The 16,973-nt window shown below is 41.7% G+C and overlaps 1 protein-coding gene across 7 annotated transcripts in view; it reads left to right on the top strand.

The window, feature by feature from the left end:
* Positions 1–16,973, top strand: part of PHACTR1 (phosphatase and actin regulator 1) — a 297,287-nt gene that overhangs the window by 150,050 nt on the left and 130,264 nt on the right. The window contains exon 1 of one of the 7 annotated variants that reach the window (XM_015617572.3): positions 3,967–4,238. The exons of the other annotated variants lie outside the window; for them this stretch is intronic. Coding sequence (XP_015473058.2) covers positions 3,986–4,238 — 253 coding nt within the window. The 5' untranslated portion in view covers positions 3,967–3,985. Of the gene's footprint in view, positions 1–3,966; positions 4,239–16,973 lie in introns of those variants that run through there. 7 annotated transcript variants of the gene reach the window in all.

The raw sequence follows: 16,973 nt of genomic DNA, 5'->3' as shown, positions 1-16,973 counted from the left end.
GTGGAGTGGAGAATACAGCTGAAAACTTGCCTTCTCTTTGAGGGCACAGTGTCAAAAAAAAAAAAAACAACACTCTTAGCCAAGTGATCTCTGACATGGGAAGACATGGTGAAAGGGGGAAAAAAATGGTATGACAGTATCAAGCCTTAGAGGTTTTGCTGCAGGTAAGAACCAGTATCTCACTAGTTATCTGTTTAAAGGGGATGCTGCTTCCATTTCATGTTTATGGACAATGGAACTGGAACTATCCTTAATGGCAAAGGCTGCAGGGGTGAAAGAACTGAAGGTTTCCCAAGCTTATAGAGGAAGCAAATGTGGGCTGGGAATAGGATGCAAGTTTGTTGATTCATTGTCAAATAATGAATTATCTGACATCCTGTTCATTGATTTTTGTTGTCCACTGTGCAATCAAATTATGCCAAGGTTTGTAGCTGTGTACTGAGGCAGTGAAAGAGTTATTTGACCTTATTTTTTCACCTGTCTTTAAAAAGGCAAAGCAAGTCATTTTCTGCAGGACTACTATAGTACATTCATTTTACATTATTTGTCCTGGAAATGATTAGCAGTGGCAGCTTTGACCATAATTAAACAGATCATAATTAAACATATTTTTGTTTTATGAGCTGTGGCAAATTCAGATTCTCTGTAAGGCAGCTCTTAGGAATGAAGGTAATTTACATGTTATAGCAAAGAGCATGTTACAGGAGACATACTAGCAGATGGCTTCAGGGCTTGTTTGCATTCAAAATACTTAGCACCTGGAAGCAAAAATGTGCTGGGCTTTCTCCATGATAATTTGGGGTTCTTATTCACCAGTTATTTAATTCCCAATCGTCCACAAACATGTCAGCACAGCTGGGCTTCTGCAGTGTGCTGGGATCTGCTTGTAAAACTCAGTCCACTCTGGTAGTATTTGCTGGTTGTTTCACAGAATGGAATACATGTGAGGCTGGACTAGAATGCAGGTGATAATATTCTAGTCTCTGCCTGAGAAAGAAGTTGCTTTTGTTCCTCTCTAAAAGTTGTTTGGATTGGGGAGATAATACCGGAGTCAGTAAAAATGCAGTGTTTGGATATGAAATCTATTTTCAGATCCAAGTTGAATTTTATGGATTTAGAATCAGATGAGTTGCAAGAGGAGGGATAAATACTGTTGAAATAAAGTCAAGTGAAAAAAAATTTAAGCCTGGAGTGGGTGAACTGTTTGGGCTAAGCCTGATGCCACATGTTTTTTGTGTTTCCCCCCGCCTCATTTTGCTATAAACAGTAAGTCTCTGTATTTGAAAAGTCTGTTTGTATTCTCTCTGTGATATACAAGTGCCTTCAGAGAACCTTGGATTATGATTTCATAAAAATTGTCTGAAAAACAGAAACATCAACATCACTGTTCTTTAGGCAAGGAGCTGAGATACCAAGAGGTTGTAAATAATTTTTCTGAGGTCACAGAGAGAGGTTGCAAAAGACTGATGACTTGACCCAGTTTTTCATGTTCTATGCCTTACCCAATTCCTGAACTACAAGACCATTTGCCTTACAAGACCAGCTCTGCTGGTCCTCAGATTTTCTGAACTGACTCTTGTTTTCTTTCTTAAGACAGGTGAGGCACAACACCCCAAAACTGCCCTGAGACAGCAGATAGGATATTCCGGTTTTGAGTTCACCCTGCATTTCATTAACACTCATATTTCCCAGATTCAGGGAAGCTGACATTTGAATGTGCTTTCCTCTCCTGACCCATTTCCATAATGCAGCAGTACTGAGTACCAGTGACAGCTGTGAACTCTAAGCAAGTTCAGAAGGTGAATTATGATCATGTCTTCAGCTCACCTAATTATTTTCTGAATCACAACCAAACTGAAGGTGTTCTCAAAGGCAATGAATAAGTTAGAGGGAATTCCACTGCGAGTGTCTGAACTACTGTCTGACTGCTGGGGGAATCAAACTCTTCTCAGCCTTTCTTTTCCAAATGTGTAACATAGCAAACAGCATCTCAGCATCAGGCCTTCAAAGGGATGGCTTTTCAGTGCATTGACTCACAACTACACACTACACACATTTGTAGAATTCACCTGCTTATTCCTGAATAATTGTGCATTCCCTGTTCTCCTACCACTTATATGAAACAGGTAGAATTTTAGATGAGCAACACATGCAAAATCAAGTCCTTTGGGGCAATACATCACCTGAAGTGACCGACTCTATTCACCATAAACCACATACATAGCCCAGTGTGTAGGATGCTTGTGTGGCTTTGGTGACCAGCATAATTCTGCTGAAAGCCTGCTTCAGTCTGTATTTCTGTGAGATCTGATAGCACCTAGGCTGATTTGTGAACTCTGCTGAGAAAAGTAAAGCTTTGCATTTGGTTTCAACTCCCAGGAGTGCCAGGTGAGAAGTCAGACCTGCATCAGAATGACACAGAACAAGTAGGTCAGCAGTTTCATTGTATGCATCTTCTGTGTGCCTCTGTGTGTGTGTGCATGCATGAACTTGAGGAAAACCATGGCACTGAATCCTTAAATTTCTGCTCTGTCTTCTTTAAGCAAAAGTTTCACTGATGTTTCATGTGTAGCTGAAGAGAATCAAGGCTGTTTTGTCCTCATGTTGCAGTAAAATATGGGGCAACAATATATGGAGATGGTAAAGAATTGCAGAATGAGTGGATTTCTTCTAACAGTGAGTGAGGGCTTTGGCTAAAAATAAGGAGAGTGGTGTTATTCTTTGTCATGTTTCATCTGCCCCAATTGCACTCTCTCTGCTTAGTGCCTGCCAAACTGATAGCTTGCTGAAGATTTAAAGAACCAGCATTCACATTCCCTGTAATAGCAGCCAAAACAGCTGAGGTTATCATCTCTTCTTCAGGCTTTCCTTCTCACAACCTGCAAGAAGTGAGCATCTTCACCCCCACTCCTCTCATTCTTTATGTCACAGGCACTGTCCTAAGCTGCTGCCTCGGCAGGTTGGGCAGCTTGGGTTGTTTACCATGCCGTGAAAACACTCAGCATTTTGGGGGCAGCTGGACAGTAGGGGATTGACAGCGTGTCTGGCCGCGGATTATAATCCCTTTCAGGCAGGGGGAGTTTTGGAAATGCGGGCAGCCTGGAATGATTAGGCTGTTCTCCGGAGCAGCTGCAACTATGGGCAGGAGGCAAGGGAGACAAAGAAGTTCATCGCCCAGATAAGCAGTCACAAAGTGTGGGTCAGCCTTTGCCGTGGAGGAGCAGTGCCCCTGCAGGGGCTCTTGTGCCGAAGTCACCAGGCGGTGCCAGCCGTTGTCCATGGCTGCCCTCTTAAGCCCTGCGCGAGCCGGACCAAGCACCTTATCTGGCTTTTATAAGAAGCAAATGGGGAAGAAAAATCAAGAATGAAAAGCGGCTGGGGTTTGGTTTCGCTGGGGCAGCTGAAGCGGAGTGCCCCTGTGGCCCCTTGAGCCGCAGCCGAAGATGGAGAGCCAGGGAGGAGGATTTGCAGCCCGCTGCCGGACAGTTTTTAGTGTGTACATCATTAATTCCGTGGGATGGGCAGCCTGCCGCCCCTGTTGCCGTGTTCTCCAGGCCGGAGGACGGCGGCGCTGGCAGAGCCGGGCTGTGCCCACCATCCCGCGGGGCCGCGGCCCGGGGCGCTCGGGGGCCTGCGGGGACGGGGAAGGGCGTGCGAGAAGGGGATGCAGCGGGAACGGGAAGCCAAGGGAGGCTCTGCCTCCTGGGTGTTCGCAGGCGGCAAGGTAGCCAAAGGTGTGCCAGGCTCCGCCGTGCCGCCAATTGTGTCCGGCTCCCGCGGCTAAGGGACAGGTTCGGAGCGGGGACACGCCGAGCATCCTCCAGCCCAGCCCAGGGGATGGGTTAAGGAGCGGGGTCGCGGAGGGCAGGCAGCAAGGCTCAGGCAGCGCTTCTGCCTGCTCTGCCTCCCGCCTCCCCCTCTCCCCCAGCCCTCCCCTTCATCCCTGTTGTGTGTGGCAGCTAAACACCGAGGCGAGCGGGAGCGGATGGCGGATTGCACGCACGCCAGGCAGCCGGGGATGCTGGCTTTTCCTTCTGCTGGCTGCAGGCAGGGCTCGGTTTCAGAGATGAGTGGAGAGAAACCTAAAAAGAAAGCTTTCTACCTAGTGAGGATGAAGCCACTGAAGGAGCCCACCAGCACCACTAACAACAATGTCTCGTTTGTGATTCAGTATCACATAGGCAAGGAGATCAAACACATTTGCAGCAACTGCAGTCGCGGGGAGGAAGCCCGTGACGGTGAGTGCTGCGATCCTGTGGGTGTAGGAGCGAGGCAGGGGAGCGCGTGTGCTTGCTTGGGGGGTGCGCGGACATGTGTGCGCTCCCGTCGGAGCCTGGGATGCTCGGCTTGCTCCTCCACAGATCCCAGGGAAAGAGGAAAGGAGGCGCGGGAGGAATGCGCTGGGCATTGATTCAGCCTGTCGATCAGGGAGATGCCAAGAGGGACAGGTCCCTTCATTTGCCACAGAAGCTTTGTGCTAACAGTTAAGGCAGTGCTAACAGTTAACTCTTCTCTTTCCCCCCCCCCCCCTTCCCTTTTCTCCCCAGTTGCTATAGAAATTGCTGTTTGTATTGATTGTGTTTTGTTCCCATTCCTATGAATTTTAGATCAGGGTTTTTTTTCTCCTGATACATCAACTTTTTCCTTGTTGTGCTGCAATAGTTTGCTTGACTCAGCTGAGTATCTGGAAGGTCTGGTTTATCAGGAATACCACTAGTGTGATTTTCATCGTGCTGTCAAATGCATGAGGGAAATTGTATTTTTATTGGAATTAATATAGTGCTCTTCAGACAACTGTTCTCATCCCTTCCCCCTCTCCTTTTGGGACTGAGCAAAACCTCTAGAGGGTATTCAGAGAGTGACGGTGTAATCAATCACAGGTGTTGCTACAGGTAAGTATATGCTTTTTATGTTTCTAGGAATGCAAATATTTGAAGGCAACAATGACAAATTCTTTGGATTTTTGCCGAAGTCAGCAATTAGGAGAAGCTGAGAGCTAGGAGTAGCATACAAGCATTCAGGCAAAAAATAGCCTCACAGATGTTACCCCACATTCTTGTTCAATGTTTTATTACTTTGCTTTGCTGTGTGGATTTGCATGTTACTTAGGACTGAAGACACTCGACTTAGGTCCCTATTAACTGATATGGTACACAGATCTCATTTTATGAAGGTCAGGAAAAGACTTTTTTTGATTGTAAATGTGAATGTGAAATTGTTATCATTTTTTGAGCTGAGATTTTTAGTAGTTGTTGGCACTTCATTTTTCAGCTTTTGTCATTAAGGTTAGTGTTATTGCTATTATTAATAATAATATTTTAATTAACCAACTCTGCTTTCATTTGCTCTGTGCAAAAGAACAAAATATTATTTGGGATCTCATGATTCTTTGTCAACTACAGGTCTGCAGTTTAACAAAGTAACCATGGTTTTGCTAATGTCTCTTTAGAATTAGTATCCTGCTAGTGTGATTATAGTTCTTTGATTAAAAAGAAGCTAAAGCTGAACAGAATTGCTTTTGATGAAAAGGGAGAAGATAGTCTGAGAAGCCTGGAAACCCACAGTGGGTTAAGCACTCTTTCTGCTTATGCCACTACAGCTGAGGGAAGAATCTGATGAATGCTATGTAAATTGTTGAGTGTTTCCTTTCCTGTTATGTGCTGCTACTGACAGAGAGCCCCACAGATATTAAAGGAAAGGCTATGTCCAGCAGCAGTAGTTACTGTACACTATTAGTGTAGTTTATTTATCCTTAAAGCAAATGAAGCCATTTATAAAAATATGCTTTCCTTGATTTATTGAATTGACCTAAAACTCAATTGCATCAACATCTTTTGCTGGAGATTTTTTGGAACCTTGTACTTGAAATCTTAGCACAGTAAGAAAAGAATATGCTTTCCATCCTTGTAAAGCACACGTGTACACATGGATGCATATGAATGTATAACTCCAGTTACTTATACCTCTTCACACACTAAGAGGTTTGTATTTTAGGGGTTTGCTTCCTTTTCTGTGTTTGGTTATTTAGCTTCAAACCATTAGATACTCTGAGGGCAGGGTATGTCTCTTGGCAGGAGATAATTTAGTAACCCTAAAGAGGCAAAGAATAGAGCAGAGAGGCTCCCAGCCAGCAGGCTTCCAGAGCATGTCATCGGTCTGGTTTTGCCCCTTCTTTCTGTGGGATAGGATTTCATTCTGCCTCATGCAGATGACTTTTAAGATCACATTTTTAAAAGTAACTAATACCAGTAAAACCTTAATTTTTTTTCTTTCCCACCAGCATGCACAGCTAGAGGTTTTTTTCAGAAAGTAAAGAAACTGTAGTCCCAGCTATGCAGCCTGGGGACACTCACTGATTTGACTCTGACACATTTTTCAGCAGTAAAAAATACCAGGGGTTTTTTTCTGGTGAATACCAATTCTAGACCTTTTGGTGTTTGGAGAGAAAGGATAATATCATGAACTGAAATTATGTGATGATCATATCAGACAGGTCAGGTAAAAATCTGTGACCAGCTCAGATACAGAGAAATCTGTCGGGATCTCAAGATGTCCGTGCATCCTCACAGTTGCACAGCCTAAAGAGCACTCAGAAAGGGGACCACTTGCTACTTTTTATAAGGAAAATGCACAGCACTCTGCAATGTAAGCACCCCCACCCTCCTATTCAAATTATGTATAGTTTATAGATGGTCTTGCAGACCTGTGGCTGCTCTAGCATACCCAAATGTCCTATGTGGCTCCTGTGACCTGAGCAACTATTGTATTTGTTGGAACCGTGTACAAAGACTAGGATTCAGTCCCTATGGCATAAGCAGCTCAGTTGGATACACTGATTTAATACTGAAATACCCTCCAAATCCAGTTATGAGTCCTGGATTCTAGTCATTGTCTCACTCTACATTTTCATTGTTCTACTACTCTAGGAGAAGGAAAAATTTATTCTGAAAATGAGGGAAGTCCTTCAAAGACTACCAGCTAAAGTCATGACTATGAGAATATTGAGAGATAGCCATGAAACTGAAGGAAGAGATGGAAGCAGGTACTGAGTCATACGATATCTTGGAAGGGAGGTAATGTAATCTGGAGAGAAGTTGGTGAAGGAATTTGGCGATGCAGATGGGCTCACTGAAGTAGGGGTAAAAGGAGTTGGTGTGGATGCAGCATTTGATGAGGTAAAAAATAAGAAGTGAGGAGCTCAAAGAGAAGCAGGAAGCTAAAGTAATAAGATGGACATGGGAGATGCTTGAACCATTGGACTGAAAAGAATGAATATATTTAATGCTAATTTAGTAGCAAAATAGAAAACAATGAGAGAGGTCTATGAAAGCACCAATACTGAAAGGCTGGGTGACAGAATAACAGAAACTGTGTTGCAAATAAAGTGGTGAAACTGTACGTGAGTGAAGAATGAGATATTCAGGACAGGATGCCAGAGAGGCAATCAGACATGGTGGACTGAATAGAAAGGGAGAGGTCAAGTGAAGAGAGAAATGAGTCACCTCCAGGAAGACAGGAGCAATCAGGGCTGAGCTCTGAAGGCTGAGGGCTGCAAGAGAGGTGTTGGGAGAAGCGGAATGGTGAAGAGTTGCAAAAGTCCCAAGAAAAAACATACAAGAATTGAGGAGACAACACAAGTTGTTCCACAATCATGAAGAGGAATGAAAATGCTTTCTGAATGTAAATGTGGAGAAGTGACTGATAATCCAGTAGAGCAGAAGGAGCTAGAACTGTAAGAGACCAAGATGCACTGCAATGCTAAGCATCTCCTGGGATGTCCAGAGCATTTCTCAGTGCTGATTTTGGTGGTCTCTGTGAGGGATGTGATAGTGCTGGGTCATAGCAGATTACATGACTGATGAACAACAGTGATCAGAGAAACAAGTAAAGGAAGAGGCTTGGCTGGTTTTTTATTTATTTTATACTGAAAACTGACTGAAAATCTCAGTGTCCTCCTGAATTCTGAGCCTGGCTCTGGAACGTGCTTCAAACACACCTCTACCTCACTGTGGCTAGAAAGAACTATAGAGACTTCAAAGACATCCAGAGATGACCTAACAGAAAGACTGAGTGAACAACTGAAGTGGGATACTTTTGATTTTTATGCAGAGGATCTGACAAGAAAACTTAAGTGGAAAGCAGTTAACTTAAGAGTGTATTGGAAGAGAAGGAATTCACATAGCGAAGTGGTTTTTTATCACTGACAAATGAGGGTTCTCAGCTCAAGGGTTCTCTGCAGAGTATCTCTGAACAACTTCAGGCATGTCCATCATGTACCCAAGTTCCTTGTCTGTAAAACTGAGATAGTGAGGTTTCCTTCCACTTGCCTGGTGGTCTGTAAATAGATTACGAGTCCTTCAGTGGAGAGGGGGAGGAAAGGACTGTCTCTTGCCATTTGCATTCCTAGTGCCAAGGACTGTGGGGCTCGGACAAGGTTTTTAGGGTCTTTAGGTTCAAGTGTAGCGGAAGTACAAATAATATTAAGAATGAACATACCTGAGAGGTTTCACTCAGAGCTGATCTTCAGTCTATTTATTATGTGCTCCTATACTTCATGGTTTTGCTATTTAAGCAGAAATTATGCTAAGATCTTAGGTATGCATGAAAATCAATGTGGATTGAGATACTGTTGCTGTGGGAATTCCAACACGTGTTTTTCTGCAGCTGCCCATCTTCTAGAGCTTCCAGACAAATATCTTTTCCAAACAGAAAAGGGGAGGGTTGTGTATGGGGGCTTGTGCTTGTGTATGTCTGTGTGTGTGTATATGCATGTACGATTCTCACCTGAAACTGAAGACTTTTTTCTTTTAGCTGGGAACTTTGAGAACATTTACTTTAGCACCACTTAAGAGATTGTCTCTGAGGTGATTTTATTGCTTCCCACAAAAGTAATTACTAAATTAAATAGTTATATTCTAGACAAACTGTAAGCCCTGCAAGAGCTGTGTACAGAAATAAGTTTTACTTCACCAATTCTCACATTATTTCAGATGGTAACTGCTCTTCCATTACCATCTGCAGAGTGAGCACAGTATGTTGCTATGAGGCATTGCAATCTTTTACAGTGATACCTCTCAAAAATTGTAAAATATTGTGGAGTGAAAAAATTAGACTACATAGAACAGAAAAGTAAGTAAAAAAACAGTGTACCTGGTCCTGTTGTGAGGCATGGGAAGCTGAAAAACATGTTTGAGGTTTAAACAGCTGATACAATTATGCAATGTGTGTCTTTAGTCCCTGAGGGATAGTTACCATAAAGAGAGAGGCAAATGGGGTAAAAGACACGGGCTTTCATTGCAGAGTTAAATACGTCTCCTTTGCAGAACAGATCATAGAATCAAATTGGTCTATTTTTGTACATTGAACTCTGTAGTATTTGATTTGTGTGAATATGGTACTATGCTAGAGAAAGTTGATTAAATCAAGCAAAGATGCTCCATGTCCTAACAGGTTGCTGTTGAGCTGTGTGGCCCACTTTGCTTCCCCTAGCATCACTTTCTGCTCTGGAAGATACAAGCCCTTGGTGTTTTGCAGGCTGAGAATAAATGTGCCTTCTAGGAGGAAGGTGTGATGCCTACTCATGATAACTTCCAGATGGCAAAATCCCAAGGCAGGCAGGACATGTTCCTTTACCCCTTTTTTTCCCAAAGAGCAGAGGGGGTAAAGTCCCAGTTCTCTGCTCCAGTCACTTTGTCTTGCACATTGGGGACTAACAAAAACTCATCAGTTACCTGTAGGTTTGAGCTCAGAGACTAGCAGGAATCTGTTAGTGCTGCTGTGGATGGGCACAGCCTGCAGGCAGGGAGGAGAGTGGGGAGGAAGAGGAACAAAAAGGTCCATTTAGGCTGTAAGAGACCATGCCCCTGGCTTACACATTTGCCAAGACCAGCAAACGTGAGTGGCTGACCCATGATATGTGAGACTTTCCCTAAACATTGTCAGTTCTTTCAGTTGGCTAGCCTGCAGCTGAAGGAAAGAAAAGGGATGGGGGTAGAGAGGAAGGGACATTTATGTCCCAAAATAAAGCTGAAGAAATATCACGAAGCTTAGAGTAGATCATTGACTGCTCACATGCATCTCTGTAGTGACTAACTCATATCCTGTTAAACTGCCTGTAGCAAAAGCTGCTGGCCACAAAATAAGCCAGTTGTATACCATTCCAGGTGACACTGTGCTGGCAATAGGAAATTCACAGCCAAGTTTGCATGGGCTGTCACCCAGCAGAGCTCCAGGCTTACTTTGAAGTGCCCTGGAAGATGTCTTGTCCAAAATTGCAATATAATTTACATTATTAACAGAAACTGAAGGAAAAATATAGGTAGTAAGCAAGTTCTTCACTTTGGTAAATTAGATAGTGTGAGAAGAAAAAGCTTGGGTCTAGCTTATGCAAGCAGATGACTAAGTTCTTTGTTTTTCAATGAAAACTCCTGTGTCCTTATGGGGGAAGTATTTACCACCTTTTCTGGCAACTCTGTATATCTGTGTCATTGATTTGAGGAGTTTTAGGAACAAAACCAACAAAGATGATGTAGCTGGTCACGATGGCTCAGCACCCCCTCATTTTTATTACACATTGCTGACATAGTGACTTGGATAAGAGGACACCTCAATTCTTCGGATCTTTAGAGAGCAGACAGCTTGTCTGTTTCAGTTCTGCCTCCCTTTATTGTTTTCTCTGCTTTCTGATGCTGTAAGTTGTCACCCTTTGATAGCATTTTACCATCCTGCTATCTATCTGAGAAGCAAGTTAAAGTCTTGGTATATGTAATCTTCTTAAATGCAAAGATTAGGGCAATACTAAACAAGCAATAAAAAATCGTTTTCTTGTGATAATTTTAAAAAAGCAGTTAAAATGCCATTGAGTATGATGAAATCAATACAGTGGTTTTCCTGTATTTAACGGTAATGATATACTCTGAGTATTTGTTGCCGTCTTGATTAATGTGCCTGGTTCTGATTCTTCTGTATCAAGTTAGATACATCAGAAATATAATACAGAACTATTTGATAAAACATAAAAGGTCACAGATTTTCCATGTGTAAAGTATGGAGGCAGTTTGTAGAATAGGGGCAAGTTGTAGATGGTGGCATAGATCATGGAGGGGCATATTCTTGTTGCATGCTGTTATTACCACAGCACTTCGAACCACCTGGTATCTACCTAGCTGAATAAATTTGGCTTTCTGTGCCTTTTTTTACATCCACCACCTCTATGTCCTATTCTATTATTTGGTCCCTGTCCAGGTGGGCAGCTGGATTCCATTTCTGTGTTTTGTCTTTTCTTGTTCTCTTACTTGCTTAGAGTTGTGTCTCTTAGAGGTGATTTGCTCATTTGGCTTCTTAGTTTTTGAAACTTGCATTTCTTTAGAAGAAAATTGGGTAAATGGAAGTACTTCACTTTACAACCATTATTGGAATTTTATTCATTAATGCTGTCACTGCTTGTCAAAGCTAAACATCAGAGAATTACTGGGTATGTAGGGAAGAGATCAGAAGACTCAGTATTCTGCCATGTGATGTCCCTACCTTTCTTCTCTTTTTTTTTTTTTTTGTTTTTTCCTTTTCTTTATATATTATATCATTAAAAGCAGCAGAGTTCATTTATGGGCTCTGAGCAAAATATGGACTGATGACCAAAACGTACCCTTTGAGTATGCTGTTGTACTTACGACTTTTTCATTCATTTCTGCTCCCTCAGCAGAGGTGGTAGGCTTTCTACATCAATTTTTGTATTGTAAGATTTTGTTTCTTGATCTATTTCAGCAACTGGTAGTAAATGCATAACTATTCCTTTGTATCCTCTAAGATATTTTTGTTTGCAATCAGACAATACCAAATTTGACTTCCTGTTGTTGACACCTTACTCAGCCCACAAGTAGCCAGAATCTAATTTCAAGAGCACAGTATAAGTATCTGCAGTACCATCTTGCTAACAGTCTGCCAGGATGTCTAAGATTAATTGGATATATTTGTAGTCTCTTTAATGGAACACGCCAGGTCTCACACACCATCCCAAATCCATTAGCCAAACCTCAGCATCAGGGGACTAGTGTAACTGAAGGGCAGCAACAGAGTGTCCAGTGGTTAAGCCAGATTTGTTTCAGTGGCTTTCTTAGAAACTGGAGGGTACTGTGATGTTTGCCATTATCTAAATGAATGCAGCAAAGCTGAAAAGGAGTGAGGTTGGGACGCACTTGGAGGCCCTGTTTTTCCTTTGTGACTTTGATTCTCACGCTTCTCAGAAAATAATGATGTTCTTGCCATCCCTGGGAGGTGGAAAACTGTCCTCTTGCTGTTTTTTTGCTCTTGTGAAGTGACATGAATCTTCACTGGTCTGTTGCTTTTAGTCTTCTTGTCTCAGAAAGGATTGGGTGGAGAGGAATAAGATAATGTTTGATCATGTCACTGTCATCTCTCACTGACTTTTCTGGCTTTGGGTCAAGCTTACTGAAGATGAGGCAAATCTAGCAGAGCCTTTGCCTTTGGATGAGACTCTTAGATTCAAAAGATGAGTTATTTCTGTTGCCCTGAGAAACAACTAGCACATGGTATAATTTAAATCAAAAATAAAACCGGCCACTATAAAATCACCTGCTGCAGCTTTTTTGGAACCACTAGACATAGCATTCTGGCTTGGTAATGTTCAGGCTACCCTGCTTGAAACATGCCCAAAATGACAGTGCCCATCAGCCAACACTAAGCCATGCTGTTGAAAGACCTCTCATGCAGTGACAAGCAGTGTTCCTCCCTGAAAGGAAGCTCTGCATCCCAAGTGAGGAAAACCACAAATGAGAGATGGCCAGACCTGACTGACAGTCTCTGCATATTTCCTCTGCATAGACAGTGGAAATTTTTAAGTTCTGAAGATATGACTCAGGAATAAAAGACAACCATTTCCCCAACCTTCCCCAAGCTCCCCCCCGCTGCACTCCCCCACTCCCCAAAAGTAAAATTGTGTCCAAAATTTCCAAAGAGGAGAGGAGGGCAGGTTTCTGCATATTTATGATTTATAGTGTGCTAGTCAGGACATAAACTGGGGCAAGAGACCTGCAGGCTCCAAGCCCTTGGTTTGTGTGTCTTGGTTTATTATTACTGCACCTGTTTCTTTGCCCCTACCCAGGATAAGTGTTCAGTCTCCATGACTTACTGAATCTCTGAATCCCAAAGGTTGCAATTTAGGATGTACAGCCTCTTGTGCAGGGAGAGCCCAGAGTATATATTGATTGGATCATTTTGAAAAGGATGTAAGGCGTACTTCAAATTTTCCCTTTCCTTCCTCCTGCCCTGAGCTGTGTAGCCCAGGGCTAGAATGACAGGTTTAGTGCTGCAGTTCAGGAGACACCCTCCCCTATCACTGCTTAGGAGAAGGATCTTGCCCTCTGTCATCTTTTGCATGACATCTTTCAGGCCATTAGTCTAATGGCTTTGTGCAATAGAACTGCAGGGAATAAAATTAAAATGGATCCAATTGTTTAATTTATCTTGGGAGATTTAGGTAGCAGAGAATGATTTTTATTTCATCTTGCCTCCTAAGAGAAGTTGATTATCTACTTAAAAAAAACAGAGGTTATTGGTATTTTAAATCTTCTGGAAACACAGTAGTGTAATGATGGAAATACTGAGACTATCAAGTTATGGCAAGAAACAAGAGTCTAAGTTTTGTTAGGAATTTTGATACCTATTTTTTATCTTCAGCTGTAGGCTAAGAGATATTCAGCTGCAACATAGTTAGTGTTATCTTGATGTTAGTTATCCTTTTAATACACATTCAAGAATAAACAGATGGAAGTGTTGATTAGCAGACTTGAATGCATTGGGCATCTTAGGATAAATAATTAGAATACTCATTAACTACATCCTGACAAATGAGCCAGGCCTGGAAATGTCACCATGGTCTATTGCACCCACAGTCTATGTATTAACAAGTTTCTCCAAAGTATTGATGATCCATATATTCACATCCATATGGATTGTAGTCATGGTCCCTAATGTCAGCAGTCCATGTCATAAGGATTATGGCACCACCTTTATCTCTCTTTACCCCATGCATTGAGTGCAGTTACTTTGATGTTTCCAATATTCTGATGCTATCTGAAACTGTATGTGTGCAGCTCCAATGTCATTTTTAACATGGAGACTCTATCAACCTTGCTTTTGGTAAAGTAAGTAAATAAATAAAATAAATAGGAATGTTATTTCTTCTGTATCATCTGAAATTGAACTCATATAAAGAGTATGTGTGTCATGCTGCTGTAGTGCTTTATAGAATCTTATCTTTCCCATTTTACTTTCCAAGCTGCTTAAAATGTCAACACTGATAAAAATTCAGATGTACAGACTGAACAGTCAGCAGTGTAGGTGCACAGACATATGGATGGATGGATGGATGGATGGATGGATGGATGGATGGATGGATGGATGGATGGATGGATGGATGGAACAGTGGAAGCTATTTGGACCAGAAGTGAAACCAGAATTTGAAAGACCTCATCCCTCTCCTCCTATACACCAGAAAAACAGAATGCTTTCCTTATGCTAGCACACTGGTTTTATTGGATGAGTAGTTTTGAAATTTGGGTTCACCCTGAAGGGAAAGCCAGGTGCAGAGACTTGTGTGGAACTTTGCCTATTTGAATTTGAATTGCACCCTGTTGAGAAGTAGAAGAGTGAGATGAGTAAAACTTTTATTAATATTCACAGCCCCAAAATAATTGTCTTTGGGTTTATCGTCATGAGGGTGAGAAGCTGTCTTACAGCTGCTGTGGCACTTAGGAGAGAATGTGGTTCCTGCTCCAGCATCTGAATAGAGAAGAGCAATTTCTGACTGTCTGCTCCTTGTAGCTGCCAAACTTGGGCTCCTCTAGCAGCCACTGAAGAGAATTAGACATGATACCTGAAGAGAATTAGACATGACATCTAAATGGTAAAGAAAGGAGGGGTTTATGAGGCTCAGCTGTGTAGCTTCCTCTCCTTCAAAGTCCACCCCCTAAGTCACATGCATTAGCAAGCTAGAACTTGGGAGGTGTTTCCTTCTTTCTTTCTTGTGTGTCTCATTTAAATAAGGACAGCATTTTCCCTGCATTATTTGATTCTACTTACTAATGTGCTTTTGGTTTTCTATGCATTTTTGTCATCTGAGTCAAATGCCATTTTCCTTGTGAAATCAATGTGCTTGTGCTGAGCACAGAAATCCATGAGCCTAAAAGAAAATAGGGAGATCATGTAGTTCCAGTGAGCTGATGCTTCTTTCTCTTATTCATCTCAAGTTGGCAGAACAGCCAGTTCACTAAACAGCAAGGCAGGCATCAGTTCATTAATACATTTGCTGGCATTGCAGAGATGCTCAAGAAGGACATTCTTTGGTGATATTTTTCTCTGGGGTTGTTTTCATTTGTTTTTCATTTTGTCAGCTTTTTTTGGCCATTGGGCCCAGTGAGATAAATATTTTTTTAAAAAAAAATACAGACATATATAAAGATGGTCATTACTTGTAGAATTTAGCTCTCAGCTAGTGCAACTGTTCCCTGTGTTTACCAAGCAAATGGTATTCTTCACTCGCTATGAACAATTTTGTTCAGATTTCTGCATTATTATTGCATGTAGACCAAGTTCCATTTTTATATGTTTGTTCATACCGGCCCTCACATACCTGTTTTGTTTCTTGTTTCCTCCCTTTTTAACTAAATGCTTGGAAAATTTTTCAATCAAAAAACACCACCATAAACCATCTAAAACTTGGTATACTCAGCCAGATGTCGTGGTTCAAGACAGTCTCTGACTTGTGAATTCAAACAAAAATGCTGTTTAACTAAAGAGATTTTTGAACATTAGGTTTGTGGGGCAAATACTCCAGCTCAGTTGGAAGGGCATATAATATTTTACTTGACAGAAAGGGATTTGTGATACTTGTAGAATGTCCTGTAGATACTTCTCCTAAAAGAGAATAGTACTTTAAATTTAGAATCTGTTCCCTACAGGTTATATAGAAAGAGGGAGTTTATATGGCCAGGAAATGCTCAAAAAGGCTTATGTTGTACTTGTTATGGTTTATTGTTTTGTTTTGGTAGTTTTTATTTGGGGTTTTTTTGTCATCTGCTTGGTAGCAGAATCTTTATGATTTTGAAAGGAAACTTTCAGCATGTAGGAAAAACAGATTTCATCAGTTTGTTGCTTTGTCCAGTACCAGCAGTGAAGGGGTGAAAAGAGATCCCTTTGTTTTAATTGTAAGAAATGTCAGGGTTTGGTTGAATTTAATCCTTCTTCTGGATTGAAATGAAACATTGTGCAGATGCCTATCACAGTTACCTTCACGATGTTGAAAATTAACTTTGCTGCCAATTTCATGGCCAAGTGATTCTGTGTAGGCACATCCCCAGCTGCTGAATGCTCTGCTTGCATTTGCAGCTCACAACATGCCACTGGTTCCTCTCTCAAATACAACAGAAAGGCATCATTCCCATCATTCCCATCAATACAGTGGAAAGTACTCCGTCACACCATGTCCTAATGTATTTTCTGCCAATTTCGTTAAAGTAAATTTTAGGGTTCTGGAAAGGACCCTTTAGCATCTTTGGCCAGTCACCAGATGGTTTGGCTAAGGTAATTTGACTCCTTGTGACCTTTGTTGTTCACTGTGCTACAATCAGGATTTCATTCATTTCTTTCTCCTAGCATTATTTCAGAGCATAAAGCATCTGGAAGTATTTCAGAGCTTTTTCTGAGATTGTGTTTTCTCGGTTCCCTGTAGTATCTTTTTCCTTAGCTCTGATCTAAACCTGTTCTCAATTTTTGAGCTATTTCTGATTGCTGGACTTGGAATAATTCATGAGCTTGAAGCTATGTGCACAGATAGGTGCTTCCTTTAACTAACATTTCTTAGGTAGATATACCAATTTGATTATCTGATGCACACCAGCTCTTTTTTTCCAGGCAGCAGCAGCTTTTTAGAAACCGGAGATTTTCCTATAAATCTA

The sequence above is a fragment of the Parus major genome, chromosome 2, assembly GCF_001522545.3.
Source record: "Parus major isolate Abel chromosome 2, Parus_major1.1, whole genome shotgun sequence".
Classification (NCBI taxonomy): Eukaryota; Metazoa; Chordata; class Aves; order Passeriformes; family Paridae; genus Parus; species Parus major.
Note: the sequence above shows the minus strand (reverse complement) of the source record. Positions and strands in the feature narration are given on the sequence as shown.